This window comes from Platalea leucorodia, assembly GCF_965183815.1.
Source record: "Platalea leucorodia genome assembly, chromosome: 7".
Taxonomy (NCBI): Eukaryota; Metazoa; Chordata; class Aves; order Pelecaniformes; family Threskiornithidae; genus Platalea; species Platalea leucorodia.
In genome coordinates, this window is record NC_138829.1 from 73,030,440 (window position 1) to 73,053,443 (window position 23,004).

Consider the following 23,004-nt stretch of genomic DNA (forward strand, 5'->3'; position numbering starts at 1 on the left):
CGTGTTTTCTTTGGGAGAGACGGGCCCCACCTCGTAACCGCGCGTCCCGCTCTGCGGGCGGGAGCTGCCTGCCTGCGTGGCCCTGCGGGCGGTGGGTGACGTTTTCCCAACTACCCAGCTTGGGAAGCAAATGCAAAATTCTTCCAGCTGCGGCCGTGGTGGTGCAAGTGCAAAGCGCTGCTCGGTGGCTCCCCGTCTCCCTTTTTGTTGGCTTTGCAAATACACAAACCCGCTGTGTGGCAGCAGCGCTTCCCGCGACCTGTTTTTCATTTTGGGGAGGGATCTTTGTTAAGGGGCACAACCCCGACCGAAAGCAATCGGATCTCTGCGTACGGTTTCTGTTGTCTGGGGTCAATTGGCCCGGTGCCTCGGTTTCCCCACCGAGACCGAGGGTGCAGCACCAGCCTTACCCGGCGGCCTCCTGCAGCCCGCGCCGCTCCAGCCAGGGAGCAGGAACCTGACCCGAGGCAGGAGTGCCCGAAGCCTAAGGTAACACTCGCTTATTTTCCCTGCATAACTTCAGTCAATTAAACCGCGCCGACTGGGACTTGAGCGTACCGTGGTGCTGCTGGCCTCGGCCGAGAGCGCGTGTTGGTCTTGGCCGCGGCGCGGCTCCTCCTCAGATCCGTGCGTGTCCGCTGTTGAACCGCAGCGTTCGTGCTCCGGCCTCGCTGTGGACGGTGAAGGGAAGCAGATTGTCGGCTCCTGCCGCGACTGCAGCAGCCCTGTGTGCTCCGCTCTTTCCCTTCCAGGTGGTCCAGCCTTTATTTTCAGGAGAAACTTTAAAATATAAATTGGTTTCTCTGCGCCGCGTCGTTCTGCACTGTCTCGCTCAAGTGGGCCGCGTCCTCTTCCAGGGAAGGCAGAAAACGTCTGCGTAACCCAGCCACGCTCTGGGGCTTTAAACAAACTTCGGAGCACGCGGTATTTGTTTGGCCGATCGTTAAATACAAGACACGCAGGAGGTTTTGATAACCGTAACCTTGAGGCTTCAACCGAGTGAAGAAGAAAAGGAAACCGGAGGGAACGCCGCAGCTTAGCTGCCTCCGGGAGGCTGAGAACGCCGCGCCAGCAGCGCCGGAGGCTTCGCCCCCAGGCTGAAAGCCAAGGGACGGCGTTCGTCCGGGCGGGCAGCAAGCGGCCGCGGGCCAGTGCCCGCTCCGCCGGACGGGGCGCGTGGCTCCCGGGGAGGCGCGAGGGGAGAAGCGGGTGTATCGTCACACCTCAGAAAACAAACCGCCAGCCTTCAAATTGCACTTTAAATCATTCCGTTTTGTTATTTATTACGTTCCGCTGCTGCTTGAATTTATCCTGAGGCTTTTTATTTTTCTTTCGCAGAAGCTTGTTTGTAAGATAACTTGAGTGTTCTTGTTTCTTTGTCCACATTTTGTATACAGTATGATCCTGTAATCACCGATGGTCCATCACGTCTTTTAAAAGCATCTAAATCTGCTGGAAAAAGAGACGAGTGTGCAAATCTCCACCCCCGCCCAGGGAAAGGCTTCGCTAGGGTAGAAACGCGGCCGTGCGAGTGGCTGGCGGCCCCGGCACGTCGGCTCCGTCTCCGCGGGCCTTCCCGGCCCTCCTGCGGCTGCGGGCCGCGTCCTGCCTCGGGCCTCGGGCCGGCAAGCGGGATCAGTGGTCTTAACGGTCGGTTAAACCATCTCGGGCAGAACGCACAATGACAGTCAACTTCAGGTATGCTTTGCTCCGTGGCTTGCTGAAGGAACACGTTTAGAAATGAAATAGAGGGAAAGGCACGGAGAGCAGAAGAGGGGCACGGGGAGCAGAAGAGGGGCACGGGGAGCAGAAGAGGAGCCATGGGGAGCAGAAGAGGGGCACGATGAGCAGAAGAGGGGCACGGGGAGCAGAAGAGGGGCACGGGGAGCAGAAGAGGGGCACAAGGAGCAGAAGAGGGGCACGGGGAGCAGAAGAGGGGCACGGGGAGCAGAAGAGGGGCACGGAGAGCAGAAGAGGGGCACAAGGAGCAGAAGAGGAGCCATGGGGAGCAGAAAAGGGGCATGGGGAGCAGAAGAGGGGCACAAGGAGCAGAAGAGGGCCATGGTGAGCAGAAGAGGGGCACAAGGAGCAGAAGAGGGGCACGGGGAGCAGAAGAGGGGCACAAGGAGCAGAAGAGGGGCACGGGGAGCAGAGGACCTTCCTCATGGGAAGGGGAAGCTCGGAGCTGCCTGCGTGAGGCCACGCTCCCGCGAGAAAGGCCAGCCTTGGGGATGCTCAGGGCGAAGCGGGGACTTCCACGTGGATGCGCTAAGCAAAGCGGGAGGAGAGCAGTTCGTATTTACAGCTGCAATAACAGCCTGAGTACTCAGCCACCGCCAGAATTCACGTGTGTGAATTTGTCGGGCTGGGCAAAAGGGTTATGGCGGCGGTAGGTGCTGAAGGACGCTGTAGGCCCAGGGAGGCTGTGCGCCCGGCAGGGCTAACGAGCGAACGAAGCTGCCCCCGGAACAGAGCAGGTTTCACACCCAAACCGCCTGCGGCAGCAGGGCCAGAGCGAAGACGCCGCGGGGGAGACTTGCTAAGGAAGGCTGGGACTTAAAATAAGGTGCGGATGCTGCCCTGGACTCCTATGCGATGCTCATCTGCCATGTCCACAACTTCTGCGTTATATATCTGTCTCTCTCCCCACGTTGGATGAAGTTTTGGCTGCCTCAGGAAGAGCGAAAGGGCCTCCCCTTGCCTTTGGAGGGGAAGAAGCATCCCACACGGCTTTTTTAATGGATGTGTCAGGCCAAAGTGGCCTGAGTCCAGCGAGAGGGTAACAGACGGCTTTCATTCCTTGCTGCTCCAACTTCGCAGGAACCCAAGCTGCCTGGAAACAGCGTGTTGGCTTCTTAACGTCCAAGCGCTCCTTCTGGTAAACCTCAGGCAGCGGCAGCCTCCCGGAGCGACGCGGTGCCTTGGCATCGGCTTCCCTCCCTCCGCCGCCTTTCCCACGCGAGCAGGAGCCCGAGCACAGACGGGCTGCGTTTAATAGGACCTTCGGTTAGGCCAGCTGTCAGGACCTCATCTGGAAGCAAGATTATTAATCTACGGCTTTGCAGGTTGCAAAAGCCCAGTTTTAAAGGGGGCTAAAGCTCAGCCTGGTGCAAACCTCAGGGTACAACAAGCGCGGAGGAGCAGGGCCTTGCTGTAACTGTCCCCCCCCCGCAAACGCCCTCGGTGCCTTGCACGGCTCAAGAAAATGCTTCGACCTGAGCCGGCGATGCTCTGGGCTCCTTACGGCGGCCGCGTTTTGTGCTGCTGCTGGAGCAGAAAATCCGTACAAGCTGGGGCTGGAGGACTTGGGGAATGTTATCCACCCAATTCACAGTTCAGCTGGGATCCTGGCTGGGTGACAGAGCTGGATGCAGTGGGAGAGGAGGGGGAAAAAAAAAACCAAACCAAAACTCAACAGAAGAGACTCCAGGCACGGCAGGAACGGGGCTTGCTCGCCCCTTCTGCTGCTGCGGCTGCTCCGGGGCCGTCGGCGAAGCCCGTGGAGGCCGACCACCTCCCCTCGGCTGGGGCAGCGGCCTCGCGCGAGCTTTCGGAGGTCAAACCAAGCGTGCGGCTTTCAGGAGCTTCCCTGGGACCCGCCGGTGAGGGAGCGGCAGTCACGGTGCGACTTAGTGCCAAAATGTCTGCGATTTTAAGGGATTGGCCCTGCAACCCCCAAAGAAATCCCGTACCACAAGGAAAACCCACCGGGCTGGAGCTTCGGCTCCTTCCTATAGCCCTCTGACGCTTCAGCTAATGAAGCGCTGGCAGTAACGAGCTCGTACGGTCTCAGCCAGCCGCAGGAGGATGGGCAGACACATTTTGCTGGTGTGTTTTGTAGCTCCCCCCCTTAGCGGTGTATAGCTTTCATCTCCCCTCCTTGGGGGCACTAGATCAACCCCCCCGGGGGCGTAGCAGCCGCGAGTGCAGGGGATGTGGCCGTGAGCTCCCCTCGAGCCCCCATTAAACACCTCAGAGAGCCGCTGGCCATGTTTTCCTCTTCACAACCCCTTTACATCCACAGAGCCACCAACCTGCGTCCCCTTTGGGCAAATCTCACCTGATTTTCAGCCGCGTTACCGGGAGGGAAGCGACGGCGAGAGCCGCATCTCTGCCGGCTCCCCAGGAGAGCCCAAATCGGGGCTCCCCCCCGTCTTCTGCACGTCCCCCCCGAGAGCACGCCAGGGACGCACCGCGCAGGCGAACCCACGTATCGACAGAGCCGGTTACTCAAAGCAAATCATTCCCGACGCCGCCGAGGTGGGTTTGAGCATCCCTTTGCTCAAGGCTTTGCTCCCAGCTTCACCGGCTGCTTTCCCAGCTCCCTCATCTCTAGGTTTAATTATTTCTTAAGTGATTACTGTAATTAAGATTTACAATAAGGAGAACAGCATTTCTACCCTCGTTGGGTGAGTAAATCCAAGTCCAATTCATTGCAGAGATTGATGCTGGGGAAGCAGAGCGGGGAACTGAGCCTAAGGCTTGCATTTTGGGGGAGTAAATGATGGGGGGGAGCAGAAAAAAAAGCCTCTCTGCACTGTTCTACAGCCAGGCTGAGAAACCCCCGTAGCAAGATGCCTACTCTCAAGCAATACACCATTTATTTCGAAATACATTTGAAAGCCATTAAAGAAAGCATGGTCGTGGAGGAGAGGCGCGTGTTCCCAGCAGCTTCAGCGTTCAGCGGGGAGGACCGCGGAAAGAGAAGGCTCCGGCATCGCCAGGACCCGGGGAGGCAGCAACCAGACCAAGGCCTCGGCCAGGAGGGGAGAGAGGAGACGCTCAGAAACCGCGGTTAAAGCCAGTTCTGGTTTCGGTTCCCCCCGCCCCGCACAAACTAATCGCAGTGGAAGGGTGCTGGGGAAGGGGCTGGAAGCCGCCGGCGCGGGGCTGGCCCCCGAGCCCAGGGATGCTCCGCGAGCCCGGGGCCGAGGCGCAGCGGCTCTGCCTGCCTCTCCGGCTGGATGCTCCCCGCTGTGCTCCGGCACCGGCGGGCTCTCTAGAACCAGGCAGGGTGAAAAATCCCCTCCGGAGCCGTTTAGAGTCAGACCAGATAAGGGGTAAGCCAATCAAGGAGAGGAAATGAGATGTTACAACAGATTTATTTTTCCAAATGTGTTTTTAATTTAAAGAAGAAACCCTCTCCTCCCATCTGACGCTGTATTTTTTTAGGCATTTAGTTCGTGTGCGTTCACTTTTCTGGTCAGGGTTCGTAGGTGGCCACCAGCCCAAGGGGCTCGGTTTGGTTTGGGGTTTCAGTTTGGGTTTTTTTTTCCTTCTTAGATTGATTTCCCAACCGTCTCCTGTATTTGCTTTTCTCTTTATCTTGTCCTTGATCCAAAGCTCACTGCTGGCAGCGGGAGGCTGCAAAGTCTGACCTCAGCTGGCGACGACTCCGGCTTTTCATACATTTTTCTGTGTTTATGAAACAAATGTTTATGAAAATGATTATGAAAATAGCGATGCCTTCCTTGGCAGGCAGGGCACTGCGGGAAGGACGACCGGGAAGGAGAAAGAGGGGCCGGGTTTTGCTGCTGCAAAAGCAACAGCACCAGGTCCCCTTCAGCATCCCCTTATCTTGGGGATGAAAAAGCCCACGATTGAGTTATTAAAGTCACGGGAGAACCGTACAGGTGTGCCTGACGCCGAGGGCAGCGGCGGGCTTCATCTCACCAGCATCGGGCACTCAAGGGGGGGTGGTCCAGCAGCTAAACTGCACCTGCAGGCAGTGCCTGTAGCAGTGGGATTCAGCTCTCATCCATGATGCCGAAAGGACAAACATCATCTTTCTCCTTAAGGCGAGCCCTCAGTTAGCAAAAGGAGGGGGGAAAAGGCAATATGGTCTGTAAGTGGCCAACGTAGTAACAGAGCACCTTAAAGAGGAGGTGCCGAGGTGGAAATTGCCCGGGGGAGAGCACGGCACCCGCAAAACGGCGGCGATGGGAGCCCTCCCTTCCTTCCCTGGGCAAGGAAGCGTTTCAGAGCCTCGCGCCCAGGAGCAGCGGCACCCTAATTCACCAGCACCGGCCGCTCACAGCAATAACACCTTTTTTTACGAACTGGACCAGATCCAGCCACCCCAAAGAGCAGCAGAGGCGTTCGAAGCCCAGCCCTGGAGGCGAAGGGCTGCCCGGGGCCCAGCCCGGCCCCGGAGCCGCCTCGGACGCCTCCCGGCCACGCTGGCCAGCGGACGGGGCGCGGCGGGGCGCAGCCGGGGATGGGCGCGCGGGGAGCGTCACCCTTCGCGCCGCCGGCCCGGCAAAGGCCCCTCCAGGCCGACATCTTGCTGGTGTAAGGCGCCCCGGGCTCAGCCCCTCAGCACACCTGATCCTGCTGGTTTTCCCCCGCAGAGCAGCTGTGCAGCAGCAGGAGCCCCGATTTTGTCTCCTGAAGCCCTCGCCTTGCGCAGCGCCGGCGGCGAGTCCCGCCGGGAAAAGGCCGAGGAGTTAAGGCTTTCGCTTACAGCTCTGGGTTTCCTAAGGAGAATTCCCCGACTACTCTGGAATAAAAATTTCAAATGTCTTTAGAGTGATACGGGGCTCTTGGTTACTTGGGCTGACTTTGTCACTCGGATCCCTTTGGAAAAAATTCCTCTCTCACGTCCGTTGACAATTTTAACCTAAGAAAAATAAACGAACAAATAAAAAATTCAGTAAATAAAATAAGATATAAAATAAAATTAAATAAAAACATTTTAAAAAATCAAGATTATTGAAAGTCATCATCATCATCATCATCATCATCATCATCAATAATAATAATAATAATAATAATAATAATAATAATAATAATAATAATAATAATAATAATCATCTGTATTCTCATATTAATAATCAATGAAATGATTATCCTTATTCTCTCGCTTGTCACCCTGCAGCCGTTCCAAGTGAAAGACGTTTTGATGCCATGTCCACCCTTTTTTCAGTCCCTGTGCTCCTTCTCGGGTTCAGCCTTGCTGGAGCCGAGTTCCCTCCCGTTCTCCCTGCAGACCCCCCACGCTCGCTCAGGGTCGGGATTTGCTGAAGGTGAACCCCCCCCCCCCCCATCTGAGGGTTTTTTTAATTTCATTTCAGAGCAAGAAGCTTTCAGGCGGGCGCCTGTCGCCGCCTTGCCCCCACCACTCGGAATTCTGCCCGCCCCAACCCGAGGCGTCCGTGCCAGCCCCGCTTCTGCCGCCCGCGCCGGAGCTCCCCCAGCACCCGCAGGCTTTTTTCATTTCTAGTTATAAGTTTATATATTTGTGCATTTATATGTTTATATTTATGCATTTGTATATTTCTATTTATGTATATATTTCTGTATTTATGTATATATTTCTGTAGTTATGTATATATTTCTGTATTTGTATATTTATGTGTTTTATATATATATATATATATATATATATATATATATATATATATCTTTTTATACATAAATAGCTGTGTGGGTGAGCAGCGACGCGGTGCTGGAGCGGCCGAGGCAGCCCCGAAGCCCCCGGCGCTGCCCGGCAGGGAACCGGGGCCGCGGTCCTCAAACCCATCCGTGCGCCGGGCCCGAGATGGAAAAATAGGTATATATAGGTGTATCGGGTCATACCAGCGCCATTCCCAGACTAACTGCTGCTCATCTGCACGATGATTTATCTATCTGTAAATCCAGTAAAAATACATATATAAGTCCATAAGCGAGGGGGGCAGCGCCGGGAGCTGCTCGCCCTCCCCCGGCCCCCAGCGGGGAGAAGAAACCGCCTCTGCGGGAGGCGTTCGCTGTCAAATAGCTCGCTTAATTATTAATAACTTCATTATTAATAGCTTAATTAATGATCAGTAGCTTAATTTCAATACCTTAGTTATATCTTTCCAATGTTGTAAAGACTGGACACTTACCAAAACCCAAAGTTTTCAACCTTGATGGATTTGTCTGACATTTTAAACTGTTTTAATCCAGCCTGGGAATCCTGCTGGGAAAAGCTTTCCTGCTGCTGCCTCTCGGCCTCCCGGAGCTGGAAATTCCCTTCTCCCTCTTCACCTTCCTCTGCCCACCCAAAAAAAGAGGAATAACCCAGAAAAAGGGGACTGAGGAGCCGCAACCACCGCGGTTGCGTTAAGGAGCAATTCCCACAGCGTGGGATTTTCCCCGGATGCCCCGGCCGTGCCGCCCCTCCGGACCCCGGCCCCTCCGGCCACCACCAGCCTTCGGGCCAATTCTTTGTGCTCTCGGGAGCTTTTAGGAAAGTAAAGTGATAAAAGCAAAGCTTAAGCAAAAAAAAAAAAAAAAAGAACCTCCTGCTGACTTGCCCTGGCAAAAGGCTGTCTGGGGAGAGACGGCACGGGCGAAAATGGTCTTTGGGGTTACTCTGAAAATGGTTATGGTATGGCTCTATAGAATTATTTCTTATTATTGTTGTTGCTATTCTTATTTTCTGTCCCTGGCCCAGCACCGCAGATCGGTTTGAGAACCGCGGCTACTGAAATTAAGCTACTGATCATCAGTTAAGCTATTAATAAATAATGAAGTTATTAATAATTAAGCGAGCTATTTGACAGCGAACGCCTCCCGCAGAGGCGGTTTCTTCTCCCCACTGGGGGCCGGGGGAGGGCGAGCAGCTCCCGGCGCTGCCCCCCTCGCTTATGGACTTATATATGTATTTTTACTGGATTTACAGATAGACAAATCATCGTGCAGCTGAGCAGCAGTTAGTCTGGGAATGGCGCTGGTATGACCCGATACACCTATATATACCTATTTTTCCATCTCGGGCCCGGCGCACGGGTGGGTTTGAGGACCGCGGCCCCGGTTCCCTGCCGGGCAGCGCCGGGGGCTTCGGGGCTGCCTCGGCCGCGGCATCGCTGCTCGCCCGCACGGGGACCTGGTGGCTGGAGACGATGCGGCAGAGGCAGGCGGGCGCACCGAACGGCCCCGGACACCAGGGCTCGGGGTGACCCGCGCAAGAAATGGCCGAGAACGTTTCCCATTTCACCCTGTTCATGCAGAATGAATTTTCCTTCACCCAAGCAAACCGGATTTGCTGCGACCAAGGCACCTCGAAAGCGAAGCCTTTGCGGCGCCGGGCCCCCGGAGCGCCCCGCCAGAGCCGCCCAGAAGCCTCCCCAGCGCCGCCGCGCAGGCACCGGGCGATGGCAAGGGGCACTGACTCCAGGGCGTTAAATCAAAGGAAATGCCCACGGGAATTACAGGCTAACCTCGTGCAACGCCGTGCGCTGGAAAACAAAGTTTCGTGTTAAAGAAGCCCCAAAATTGGAGCTTAATCTAATCCAGCATTATTGTTTTGCAGGCCTGTAACTATGAGGAAAGAAACGATGGTTTTTCCCTGGCAAGGCTTTTCCCTCGCAGTCAGTGCTGGGCTCCCTCAGTCCCGCAGAAACCGTACGCGACGGGAAGTTTAATTCCCGAAAAACCAGACTCGACAACAGAGGCGGCGACGGCCGTAACACCACAACGCGTGAAACCGCAGGTGAGCCCCGCGGCCGAGCCGTAAATCTCGAGGCTGTGGAAAAGCCGCGGGAGGGGAGGACTCGGCTTCACGGGTGCTCCGGGAAGACGAGGACGGAGCGAGGAGCTCCACCGCCGCGGCCGCGCTCCAGCTGAACCGCGGGTGAGCGGCGGCGTTCGCCCGCCGCAGGACTTGGCTGCGCGGGTGTGCGACGGCGGCGGCGCCCGCCGGGAATCCCCGTTGGCCTCCAGCCTCGGAAGGCTCCTCTTCACCCCGCTCACGCTGACTGAGCCGGGGAGCAGCGAGCCTGACCCACCACCAGACGACCACGTAACTGCTACTCCAACCATTTTACCAGACCGCACACACTCTGCTCTTTTTTCATTCCCACCGATACCAACAGCCCTTTTTTTAGAAGAATCCCGGTTTTTGTTGCAGGGGCATCGCCAGCACCCAGCTGCGCTCCAGCCTGCGTGCCCCGAGCGGCCGCGGTGAGATGCCGTGCCCAGGGCTGCTGCTTTCTGGCGGGGGGAGGCAGGGGACAGACGCTCGGCTGGAGGCGACGCGTCCCCCGCGTCGCGGCGAGCACAGAAACCCCCGCAGCACCGTGCTTATTCCCCTTTGGCTCGGCAGCACCTTCTTCTTCAGCATCCCGGGGGACCTCGCCGAGCAGCACAGGCGAAGGGGGACGCGCGAGAAAACCGTCGCCTCCGCTGCTAAAAACGCCCCCCTTTCTCGCTCCGCAGGCGCTGCCGCCAAGGCGCTTGGCAGCGCGGGCAGCTGTGGCTGCGTCGCGGTGGGTGCCGGGGAGAGGGGAGCGAGAGGTGTTGGCCTGCCCGGGGACGCAGCAAGCCCCAAACGCGGGCGCGCAGCCCCGCAGCCCCGCAGCCCCGCAGCCCGTCCCGCAGCCTCACCTCTGACACCCAGGCCCGGGTGATGCTCAGGACCAGGCGACGTTCAGGACCAAGGGCCGGTCAGGATCAGCCGACATCCAGCGCCAGATTTGCCAAAACCCTCGCGGAGCCCCGCTTGCCCCGAGAAGCCGCGGCGCGGGGCTGGGCTCGCGAAGGCGCCCGTGCGAGGGGCCCTCTGCAGCGCTGCCCGGGGAAAGGAGAGAAGGAGCCGGGGCTGGAGCATCCCTGCTCCGTTGCCCCGGGTGGGCTTCGGGAGGGTGGCAGGCTGTTTTGGGGGGAATTGGCCATTATACAAATCCCCCCCCCCGATAAATTCTGGCTGCCGTTACCTCTCCGCGGTTGCACAGCGGAGCTCGCAGCCCGGCAGAAAGCCCCGCACACCCCCGTTCCCCCCCTTCTCGCCCCGCATCCCCGCGGCTCTGCCCCGCTCCTGCCCGGCCGGGGCCGCTCCCCCCGCTCCCCCCGCCGCCCGGGCGGGCTCTGCCCGGCCCCTCCGCGCTGGGGGCGGCCGGGGCCGCTCCGGGGGAGGGGAGAGGCTCGTCCCCCTCGGCGGCGGCCATAAAGCGGCTCCGAGCAGCGGCCCCGGGCGGAGCGGCCGCGGCCATGAGCGCGGCGGGGAGCCCCGACGGGGCGGCCGCGGGGCCGCTGCTGCCACCGCTGCTGCTGCTGCTCCTGCTCCTGCTCCTGCTGCTGCTGCTGCTGCTGCTGCTGGCCGGGGCCCGCCGCACCGGCACCAAGCGGGGGCTTTCAGGCAACCGGAGCCCCCCGGGACCCTTCGCTTGGCCGTTGGTGGGCAACGCGCTGCAGCTGGGCCGCCTGCCCCACTTGGCTTTCGGGCGGATGGCCCGCCGCTACGGCGCCGTCTTCCAGCTGCGGCTGGGCCACCGGCGGGTGGTGGTGCTCAACGGCGAGGCGGTCATCCGGCGGGCGCTGGTGGGCTTGGGCGCCCGTTTCGCCGGCCGCCCCGATTTCCCATCCTTCAAGCTGGTGTCTGGGGGGCGTAGCATGGCTTTCGGGTCCTGCTCGCCCCGATGGAGGGCGTGCCGGCGCCTGGCCCACGCCGCCCTGCGCACCCGCTCGACGGCAGCCGAGGTGGAGCGGCACGTGGCGGCCGAGGCGGGGGACCTCGTCCGGCTCTTCCTGCGGCGCAGCCAGGGCGGTGCCTACTTCGAGCCCTCCCCACTCTTGGTGGTGGCCAACGCCAACGTCCTCTGCGCCCTCTGCTTCGGCCGCCGCTACGACCATGCCGACGGCGAGTTCACGGCGCTGCTGGACCGTAACGACCGCTTCGGGCAGACGGTGGGGGCGGGCAGCATGGTGGACGTGCTGCCCTGGCTCCTGCACTTCCCCAACCCCGTGCGCCGCGTCTTCCGCGACTTCCAAGCCCTCAACCGGGAGCTGCACAACTTCGTGTGTGCCAAGGTGGCGCAGCACCGCCAGACCTTCGACCCGCGCGCCCTCCACGATATCAGCGATGTCATGATCGCCGCTGTGGAGCATGGCGACAGGCCCCCCGAGGGGCTGGGACCCGAGGACGTGGAGGCTGCCATGACCGACATCTTTGGCGCGGGGCAGGACACCACCTCCACGGCGCTCTCGTGGGTCCTCCTGCTGCTGCTGAAGCACCCGCGGCTCCAGCAGGACCTCCAGGCCGAGCTGGACCGGGTGGTGGGACGCTCCCGCTTGCCCACGGCTGAGGACCGGCCCCACCTGCCCCTCCTGGAGGCCTTCATCTATGAGACGCTGCGCTACAGCAGCTTCGTGCCCATCACCATCCCACACGCTACCACGGACGACGTGGAGCTCGAGGGCTTCCACATCCCCAAGGGCACCGTGGTCTTCATCAACCAGTGGTCGGTCAACCACGACTGCGGCAAGTGGCCCGACCCGCAACGCTTCGACCCCGCACGCTTCTTGGATGCGCAGCAGCGCCTGGACCGCGACCGGGCTGGCAGCGTCATGATCTTCTCGGCCGGCCAGCGGCGCTGCATCGGCGACCAGCTCTCCAAGCTCCAGCTCTTCCTCTTTGCCGCCATCCTCCTCCACCAGTGCTCCTTCCACGCCAACCCAGCGGAGCACCTCACCATGGACTGCATCCACGGGCTGGCGCTGAAGCCGCGGCCCTTCACCGTCACCGTGCGTCAGAGGCAGCCCGCGCTCCTCCAGCCCTGAGCGTCTGCCGGGGCGGGTGGTGGGTCCCAGCCGTGCTGCACCCCCTCGGTCTGGGGCTGGCCGTGCCGGGGCGTGGGGGACGGATCCTGCTTTGCCCGCAGGTGGATCTTGCCGCGCCGCATCCCTGCCCGTTCGCAGCAAGGCCCTGCAGCAATAAACGCCTTTGACACGGGACCTGGCTCCGCTCGTTTTCTCCAGGGGTGGTGGCTGGAAGCATCATTCGCACCCAAGCCCCTGTCCTGCATCCCCCTGAGCTCTCCCACCCCAAAACAGGACAAAACCCCGCTCCCCACAGGGCCCCCCCGCAAGGACCAGCCCCCCCGAGCCCCAGGGTGTAGCCAGGAGTAATTTGCTCCATCGCTCACGGCGCAAGGCTGGACGAGGATATCTGGGGGGGTGCACGTCCCAACGTCCAGGAAAGCCACGCGGGAGCTAAGGGAGGCGGGAGGGGGCTTGTTGATGGAGCTTAAGAAGCATTTAAGGACCAGTTGCTGGGGCGTGGGAGGATGACCCCACCAGTTTGAAGCCATGAGCAGGTCTCCCTGCTCTGGTTTGGGTATGGACAGAGGTTTAGGAAGGTTTTGGGGCTTTCTCACCCGCCTTCCCCCCAGGCCCCACCAGTGGCCTGTGGCGTGGGGCGGAGGGAAGGTATTTCTCTGTTACAAGCCTCTGCTTGAAGTGGAAAGAGGCTCTGGGCACCCAAAAGTAGGCTCTGACAGCGTGCGTGGAGCCGCTTTGCTGAAATGGGACACGGCCCATCTCCAAATCAACCTTTTCCCCCCAAATTCAGCTCCTGAAGGACGTCTGGCAGCGTGACCCGCAGCTGTAAGGGAATCCTTCCCTTTTCTTGGGCACAAGCCCCTCCTGCACGACGTGAATCGAGCCCTGCCGGGGAGCCGCTGCTGCCGTGCACGCCACCGACGCTGTCGCACGGCCGCACCGCCTCACTGAGTTGCTAAAGCAATGAACCTTTGCCATTTTGTTAAGGTCCGACCGAAGCTAATCGAGTTGGCTTTATATCAGGGTGTCTTCAGCTTTATATGGCCCCCAAAAGGGAGGACAGAAGCAGGCACACAAGGTAAAACCGTGCTTATCTCAGTGCCGCCAGCCCACGGCCACCCCGAGGGGCTTCGGAGGAGGGTACGAATCCCCTCCTAGCGACAATAATTTACCAATAGCCCATTTATCTCCTTCAGAGGCTTCACCAACTGGTAAGGCTGCATTTATGTGGTTTTGGGGGGGAAGGTGGCAGAAACAATTTTCCACCTGCCCGTGCTGGTGTTCGCTCTCATCGGGACAACGCTGGTCCTAAAAACCAGGCTGGGATTTCCCGTAAGACCTAAGCGTCCGTGGTTCTGGTCGCAGCCGCCTTTCACCTCTTGGCTTCGTTCTCTGACGTGCTGAAACGCCGCCCCAGCCCCGCTCTGCGCTACGGCGCGTTTCCACACCCCCTCGCCAGCTCCTCGTGCGCTGCTAACAGTGCAAACGCACGGCGTAAATCCCCGCCCGCCCCACGAGCAGGGTTTGAAGCTCCTCCAAAGCGCAGCACAGAAGCGAAGCCCTGGTCGTGCCCTGCCGGGCATCGGGGCTGGTGGCCCCCAGTGCCGCCGCGGCGTCCCCGGGCCGCCCTGCCCGCGGCTGCCCCTGCGGGCTGTGAAAACGAACGAGGCGGCGGTCAGCAACAGCTCCCTGGCACCGAGGTTTGAAAGCAAGCGCAAGTTTTCTCCCCCTCTTTAGGCCCACACCTGTGAGAGCACCCCTTGAGATGGCGTAAGACGGAAACCGGCGGTTCTCTCGGCAGCACTTACTGCCCGCTCGCAGTGCTGCCACCGCGGTCCTCTCCAGCTTTTACGGTCCAGCTGGAGACCCGCCGCCCCGCGGCAGCACCCTCCGGGGGCCGACACCGCGGGCTCCCACGCTCCTTGACCGGTGGCCAGCCGTCCCGCCCAGGACCGCAGGCTGGATTGCTCTTCACCCTGATTTTATGGGTACGCTAAGCCAGAGGGATGAATATGGGAACAGCCCCGGGGCCTCGGCCCTCCTCTTTGAGCCATCTCAGAGCGCGAGGACACTTTCAAGTCCGCCTGGCACCGCAGTGCTGCCGGGGGCCCCGGCACGACCGTGACGGCCATGGTCAACAGAAGCAATGCGCCCACCGTAACCCCGTGGGACCCGGCCCGCAGCGAAGGCGGCGGCAGCCGTTTGAGGTGAAGCCTCAAGCTGGGATGCACAGCCCTGGGGCTCGCTGGAAAGCCCTCTGCACGCCCATCGTGTTTTGCTCCCCCTTCTTGGCCCCCACCCACCAAAAAACTAGGCGAGGCCGCTGCTGCTCATCAGGAATACTGTCGGATGCTGGCATCACTTGGTTTTTCCTTGTCCTTACGTTATTCTCTACATGAGCCCTGCTTCCGAGCCGGCTTGCTTCTCCAGCTCCAGTTCCTACCCTGCCCTACCCATAGGGCATTTAAAGCCCAAATCGCAAAGATTTAGGTGTAGGCGTTTGCTCCGGCACCGAAAGGCTGCCGCGCAGGAGGTCGCGGCCGTGGCGTGCAAAGCTTACGACCGCAGCTCTTCTGTCGGCGGCGGGGGGAGGAATCTGCTTCCAGCACTTACTTGAATGATTTTGCAATACTTTGACCACCTCATTTCTCATGTTTAAGGAGAGACACTGCCAGGAAATATAATTTTTTTTTTTATATGGAAGCGGGATGCTGGGAAAGGCGCTGTGTATTTACGGTCCCCCCGTGTCCAAACTCCTTCCCGCTCCTCGTCCGCGATGACGGCCGCCCTTGCACGCAGGCAGGTACCGCGCCGCTCCCACCGCGGCTCCGAGCCGCCGAAGCGCTGCCATGCGCGCTCCCTTATCGAGCAAGAGGCCTGGCTGCAGAACTAAGGCTTTTACTAAGAAGAGAAGCCATCAGTCCATCATTAATCTTGCCTTCAAAACAACTCGCTGCAGGTATGTAAGCAACCCAGCACAGGGAGCCTACACAAACCTCAGCCCCTCTTCTGCTTCTCAAACAACTTCATTATTAAAACCTGACCCAAAGGCCTTTAGCTTCCACGTCGCGGGCGCAGTAAGGGAGAAGCCGGTTTTCGTTACGGGATACCTTTGTGAGGCTGGGGCTCTCCAGAGGCAGAGGACGATCCTGTATTCTCTCGTCTGCCCTCAGCGTCTTGAGCCTTTCTCAGATTTTCACTTCGGAGAAAGCAGAAGTTGAGCACAGCTTACGAAGAGAACCGAGTTCTCTGGCTGCTGGCGTTGGGGAGAGCGCGTTTTGATGCCCGATGCTGCCGCGGCCGCCTGCACGTGCAAAACCAGCAGCGTGGCCGGTCTGCAGCAAGCGATAATCGCGTTCAACCCTATTCCCCCCTCTGCCCCCAGTTTTAACCTCAGTTTCCCTCTCAGTGAAAGCATTCCCCCAAGGTCAGCTTTTCTGATTGTACTGTGTGCTTTGCATACAACACTCAAATATTAGCCAAGTCAACTTATGTACATTTTAATTCTATCCGTGTTTTCTGCTGGAAAAGACCCAACGGTTTATTTATTATAATATTCAGGAGCCTCTGAGGTGGGCTCACGCTAAATAACCCCGAATAACCCAACAAGTGCTCCTTCGCATCAGCCCGGAGGCGAGTCAGGCAGCAGCAGGGACTGCTGTAAAAACAAGACGGCGAGCCTATTGCTTGCAGTCCTCCCGCTTCAGGTTATCTCTCAAACCCAGCAGGGTCTGGGCAGGTCAGATTTTGCCAGGGAATTTCCAAGGAAGTACAAGTGTCATTGAACCAAAGAAATCTGGGTTTAGCAGAAATAAGCCGGGGTGGGAGTCGTAATGACTGTCCCGTCCCTAGGATGTTGACAGTCCTGTTCCAGCACTGAGTCAGAAGTTTCCCAGCACATGGGAGAGGTGGTCACAGCTCTGGTATGCTTTTTGTTGGAAACCAACTACATAACTGAATTTGTCTGCTTTCAAATCCCTCTTTCTGAACACACTACCCTCTCCCAAGCTACAGGGCCAATGCTGACCTCCTCTCTGAGATGTCCAAGTTGCTTAAAACCATTTTCCCAACCGTGCTCTAAGCCACCGCTCCCTCGATCGCCAAGATAACAGTCAAGTATTGCAAAATGTCACTTTTAAAAGCGATTCAGAAACTTCTGATGGTCCAAGAGCTGGAGATTTACACTGAATGACCGGGCACCTACGCGCCCATCCCTGGCTCGGAGTCCTCAGTGCGTAGCAAAGCCCAAGCCCTGCCTGTGCCGCGGGTCGCATCCTGCACAACCTGCTCTGCTTCTGGGGTCCTCTCCTCCCCAAAGCCAGACCTTGGCAGGACCCCCTCGTATCGGCTCCGGCTCCTTTCTTCAGGCAAACCAAAGCTCCCTGTAAGGTGAGGCGGTGCACCGAGGATGCGACAGGTTCACCTCCAGGAGGAAACAAGGGGAAAGGGACTACAGAGAAGGTGCGCGCTGAAGGCGGCCCTAATTCTGCACCAGGGAAAGACAAAGCCGGCTAAGCGCTGCTTGGCGGCGCTCAGGCCGCTTCTGCCGTACGGGAACTCCCGACCCGAGGGAGCTCTGAGTCGGTGTTATCGCTCACTCTCTGCAAAGTAACTGGAAATAAACTGAGCTACAACCCGGGCAGCGTAAACCGCCCCGCGCCACCACCACGCACAGCCTGCGAGCCCCTTGGTCACGGTTTTCGCCCTGGGGAAGCCGAAGATGGCCCTTAGGATCCGGGAGGCTGAGCGCAGAGTACTCGCAGCGGGTCACAAGCGATTATCCACCTTTATTTAAAAGCAGCTTCACTCGGAGTACATCATCCACCACAAAGCGGGGCTGTATTACTTTGGTGCATTTTAAAAACATAAGCAGTCGTGGTTGTACTGACATACAAAACCCGCTACGGGTGTAACCCAAGTTATTATCTACATAAACAACAACGCGGTACCTCACTTTCCCGTAATTGCCTATGGCATTTGGCACAGCCCCCAGGCGTACAATGACGTTATGTAGAAGACCTCCACCGGGCTATGGCATCTCTCCACCTATACAAGTATTGGCATAAAAAGCAAGAGAGTAACACAGGTAACTTTAAGCAGGATCCCCTTCTTTATAAATACTCTATTTCAAACAGAACAGCACAGTGAGGATAAATTAGTTAAACAGCTTCAGTTATTCTTTAGTATCATAATTTAACCACAGGTAGGTGAGTTTTAAAATTAAGACAAGAGTGGCTGCAGGGAATTATTCTCTCTCACCCTGGGATAAGTCCCGAACTGATCGGGACGGGAACAGGACAGGCTCTCTACCAAAATCATACCAGGCAAATTCATTTCTCGTGGTCCTGGAACGCATACAGTGCGGGCGTCTTCAAGAAATTCACATTGCACTCTGGGATTAGTCTGCAAAGTATGTGCAAATTTTAAAAGGGCTCGATTTCCACGTGGGCTGAAAGCTACTGAGCGCATCCTCCCCTTGCAGACGGGGAACGGCCGCCCCTGCCCAGCACGCGGCACAGCCAGAGCCCAACAGCGGCCTGCACGGTTTACTGCTACAGAAAAAAATAAAGCCCAAGCATTGCTGCCTGGGAAGCGCTTTACTTGCACAGCCTTGCCTTATCTCCGCATCGACCTGCGAGCTGCGCTACTAGAATTAAATTATGTTAATTAGTCACATTCAGCTCACTCACCAGCAGGCAGGGAAAGGGCAAACCAAACCAAAAAAGGCTCCTTTGATCCTTACGTCCTAACTTCCTGCAGATCAGAGCGAAAATGGCAAAATACAGCTTTTGTCTGCACTTGAAAGGGTCTGCGAGTTCTGTCATCGCCTTTCATCGTCGTCTTAGAGACGCGTTAATTAGGTTCCAGCAGGTAACAGCAGACGAGGAGGACATGGCACGGCAGGCAGGAGCCTGCAGCCCGGCTGCCGGGCAGGAGCGCTGCTGCCGGGGGAACCTCTCCTGCGGGAAAACCAGGACAGAGCTCTCGGCTGCGGAGCCCCCAGGAAAGGGACGGGCCCAGACGCACAAAGGGCACGTGGGAGCGCAGAGCCAGACTTCCAAGCCAAAACTGATGTCTATTTAAAAAAAAAAAAAAAAAAAAAAAAAAAAAAAAACACCAAAACACAAAAGTGAAGCAGGCAACGAAATGCATGGAAAGCTGAAAGCGTTCACCGAAGGTCTGGAATAGAGTAAGCGAGAGCAGAAAGGTTGCACCCGTATGAAATCAGCTGAGAATGAACACTGAAGAATTGCCATAATTTAATTGCCACCTTTTCCTCCAGGGAAGCGGGTTACTTTTACTCAAAGGCAGCCGGCTACGCCCCGCGCGACTGCACCAAATGCCTTCTCCCCCTCGAAGAAAATGACTTTGGCTTCTATCAGCAAGGAACCCAAGATTTTTGGTATCGGTGTCCGCACAGGCCGTTTGCCCTGTAACCAAAGCTGTGTTTTTGCAGCACCTTTGCGAGGACTCTCAGCGGAGGCCGCTTGCCTGGAGAGGGGCTGCCAAGCGACGGGGCACCGCCGCACCAACGCGTTCACAAAATGCTTTCCCCCTCTTAATGACTTAACGGGCAGAAACGAAACGCCCAAGCCTAAGGCGGCGCAGGACCCCAAGCCGCGGGTGAAAGGAACAGCAAAGCGGCATTTTCTTCTCAAGCCTACAACCCCGTGTGGTTTTGAAACGGACACCCCAAAAATCCAAGGAGAACTGAAATCTGCGGGAAGACAGAGTGACAGCTCTCTCCAGAAAATACATAATCCAGGGGCTCCTCTGAAGAGTTTACGTTTTGACAAGTTAAACGGCAGGTGAAGGCTGGAAGGAGCCTGCAAGTGAGCAAAGCTGGGGACTCGCGGTAGTGTAAATATTTCCTTTTTGCGCTCTTCCCATTACATACGCTGAAACCATTTACTTTTGGAAGGCAGCAGCATTTAAGCAAGACACAGAACAGCAACCCTTACTGATTAATCTCGCCCTGGGACTTGCTGGCAGGGAAAGGCAGCGCAAGTACGGCTAACTACACCACTGGTTTGAGAGCTATTACCATTTCTCTTCAGAAAAAATCCTGCAAATCTGCCATGAAAGAATCAAGTTGCTGATCATCAATCTTTTGGATATCACTGTTGAGGACTTCCCAGCTTGGCTTAAGCAACCAAAAAGAAAATAGCTGAAAAAATTGTGCAATTATTTAAAGCTTGGATGTTTAGAAGAAGAAAATGGTCATCCACTGGGAAATATTCAAAACAAGACAAATACACACTAAGTAAAAAAGGCAGCTTCATCATTGCACTGAAGAACTGAAAGAGCAGCGCACATTAAGTATAAAAATGTCCCCCAATTGCAGATCAAGTGCCCACTCATCGCGAGGGGGCTCTGCACGAAGATACAGGGATCAACCTCAGCCTGTCAGGATTCAGTTCTCCATTTATAAGTGTCAATTTTTATCATTTTAAGCAAATAAAGTTAATTGCACACTTGCCTGGATGTCACGGGATGAGTTCAGCACCAAAATTTTAGAGTTTAATTTGGGGGGGGGAAGCTAAAAAGTGCCAAATCTATAAAACGGCAAGGTTTTAAGCTCAAGTTTGCTGCACATTTCCCCTCCAGTGTTATTTTCACGAAGTAAAAAACCCATCGGTTTAATACACACGTGCAAGGGACTAAAAAGGTGACTAAGAAATGTTTTACTCTTGCACTTTTTTACTTCACAAACACCGTACAACATGGCAAGACGTAACAAACGTTAAAAAACAAGCGTCCAGCGAGCTGCCAGCTGAAACGCGAAGGGCTATCAAGAAAGCCTCGCTAAATACTCGGGGCAGTTTCTGAAGGCGGCTTTTGCCCCACCACGCGTGTCAGGGTAGGGCACGGCGCGCTTTGCCTGCCTGGCACCCAGGCTCCCCCTTCTCGCCGGCGCCTCGCGAGTCAAGAACGGCTAGAAGACCCTTACAGGGACGCATCAGCTTTGCCGCAGAACCTTCCTGTTCCTGTAGCCAGTGTTTCACTGACAAATCACTACCGTTCAGACTAAGTTATTACACCTGAACCATAGCAGCGTAGTTTAGAGGGACGCAAGAAGTTTTCCATCTCGTGTGAGCGAAGGGAGTAACGTCACTGGGAGGGAGCCCTACAGTTTAAAATCTTATTACTCGCTTCTCTGACAAAAGCAATGCACCTCTTAAAAATCAAGTTTGTATTGTGAAGGAAATCTCATTGGTCCCCTGGTAATAATTCACTGTAGTGAGCGGTGCTGGTTTGCCCCCAGTAGAAAACCAGTAAGGTAGTTCAGGCATACCTGGAAAGGACAAACAAGAGTGTGTTTTGGACACCAGCATCAATTTTTGCACAGCAAGGAAGAAAGGGCGACAACTCGCTTATTTTAAGTCATTGTTGTCCTCTTCTTTTGTAATTATCTTAAGTCACAGTTTCGGTGCCCATAGAATCGACGGGCGGAGGGCAGAGAACATCCCGCTGCCTCCAGTGCATCACGCTGGGAAAAATCAGCGGCACGCTGGCCACCCAGCACAGCGGCTCGAAATCTGATCTGGCCTAAACATCTGAGAAAGGCATGTAACCAGGTATTTCAACTGATTCAATTGATACATATTCCTAAGGAAAGGAGAAAACAGTTAATCTGGAAAGAAGTTTGGCTGAAGACTTCCTCAGGCATCAGCTGAGAGAGCTCACCAGCAAGCAGGCCTGAAGTTCAGGCTGTTGATAGGTAGAGTTGGTGATATAAAAGATATAGACGTATCTATAAATACGTATATATTTGTGTGCATATTTTTATATCACAAAGTATCTCTCTCACATATATCTGTTATATATATAATCACAAATATTTTTATATCACAAATTCTACCTATATACCCCCCCCAATTTTTAGGGATTTGACATTTTTTAGGAATTTTCAAATTAAACATATGCAGTGCTGTAAGAAGGAAAATAATACAAAATTGATTCCGATTAAATCCCACCAGGATCTTTTCCTGGCTGTGCTGATGAGAGTGTTGTTTTTTCCTGTAAACTCTTGTGGCTTATCCATGAAGTGCAATCAAAGTCGTCAGGATCATGAAACCCCTTTAACTGGAATTTTACTGTCTCTGCAGTATCAAGTGGAATGAGCCTTTACATATTTATTCTTCCCAGACTGATCGCATCTCCTCCAGTTCTCTCTCACTTTCTGCATCCTGGAAATGCAATAAGAGAACAGATAAATATACAGCCTAATTGAAACGATTAAAAAAGAGAATTTCCCTTTTCTTCTCCAACCCCGCACCAGGTTTTAAGTGTGCCCCCAGCCTTCCTTTTTTCCTCCTAATGCTGTTTTTCCCCCTCCCCTGTACTTCCCTCTCAACACTGCTGTCTTTGAAGACTATTTAAGTTTTCCAAGTGTCAAAGAGTTTCTCTTCTATTTCCTTTTGAGAGATGAGAGCCGACAACCCAAACAGCAGAATCCAAAGCTCTGCTCCCTCGCTGACTTTCACAGTCTGGATAAATGCCTTTGTTTTTCCTTCTCAACATGATGGAAGTTATTTGATTGATGACGAGAACTAACATTTGCAAGGGCTTAACAAAGCCACTTAAGCATTGGCTTCCTTACTCAACTCCCATTTTTAATTTCAGAGCAGGAAGGAGAATTAACTGTTCATGGCTTTTGTGCCTGTAGCTCTCTCCTGGCCTTTCCCGAAAATCTCAATGCTTTTCTGATTAAACTCTTATGCCTCCAACACATAGATTTCTTCTTCTTTTGGAAAAAATCCTCTTTCTATTTAGACATACCACTCTAACTCTGTCTAGAGAGATTTCCAACCAGCGTACGGCGAGGAGGCAGAGCTAGGGTCTTGCCTTCTGCGGGCAGGGAAGGAGCCCGGCTCCGTGCCCTGGTTTCCCCAGCCGTGGCCAGGCGCTTTATGCAATACAGGACAGTGCCCTGCAGGTGGTAGCACAGGCAAGCCCGCTCCTTGCCAGGTGGTTTGCCAAGATCCCTCGCATACTTGTGGTGTAAATCCCCGCACAATACCTCTGCTACAACCACCTAAAGGCTACTTGTGGCATGAAAACGCTGCCTATTTCTACAATTCTGCCTCACACCCAGAATGTTTACTCCATCAGACTAAGGCTGAAGCTGTAAGCGCTGGAGGACTTGGCTTACATCACTGTATTTTCGTGCATTTTCAAAGAACATCAGACCCATAGTAAAAGCTGATGTGTTTTTATTCAGTTTCTAACTGGCAGTAATTTGAGGGCACCTTCTATACAGCTTCTGCTTAACAGGAAAAGTGCAAAGGAAAAGGAAAGTGCAAAAGAGCTCCCAGCTGGGGAACGCTGCCAGATGGCAGTTTCTAAAATGCAGTACAGTCTGCTCTCCAAAACCCTGCAGAAGTAATAAAAGAGATGAAATATCCTAGATATTTAAAAAAAAAAAAAACCCAACGAAACGCTGGGCAGCACGCACAAGCTTCTGCATGGCTGAGGACA

General features: G+C 55.8%; 2 protein-coding genes across 5 annotated transcripts in view; one reads left to right on the forward strand and one right to left on the reverse strand.

The window, feature by feature from the left end:
* Positions 1–10,953: 10,953 nt before the first annotated feature.
* Positions 10,954–12,522, forward strand: LOC309593737 (cytochrome P450 1B1-like; the record flags this gene model as incomplete). The annotated part of the gene is made up of 1 exon (XM_082318782.1): positions 10,954–12,522. One exon carries the CDS (start codon positions 10,954–10,956, stop codon positions 12,520–12,522), a length of 1,569 nt encoding a protein of 522 aa, XP_082174908.1.
* Positions 12,523–18,617: 6,095 nt separating this feature from the next.
* The window catches only part of RMDN3 (regulator of microtubule dynamics 3), a gene marked incomplete at its 5' end in the record, with an annotated part of 39,483 nt that continues 35,096 nt past the window's right edge, over positions 18,618–23,004 (reverse strand). For 2 of the 4 annotated variants that reach the window (XM_082317516.1, XM_082317515.1), the window contains one exon: positions 18,618–21,713. In XM_082317516.1, the coding sequence (XP_082173642.1) occupies positions 21,660–21,713 (54 nt within the window). In that variant the 3' untranslated portion in view covers positions 18,618–21,659. The remainder of the gene's footprint in view (positions 21,714–23,004) is intronic. The other 2 variants (XM_082317514.1, XM_082317513.1) reach the window with 1 other exon arrangement.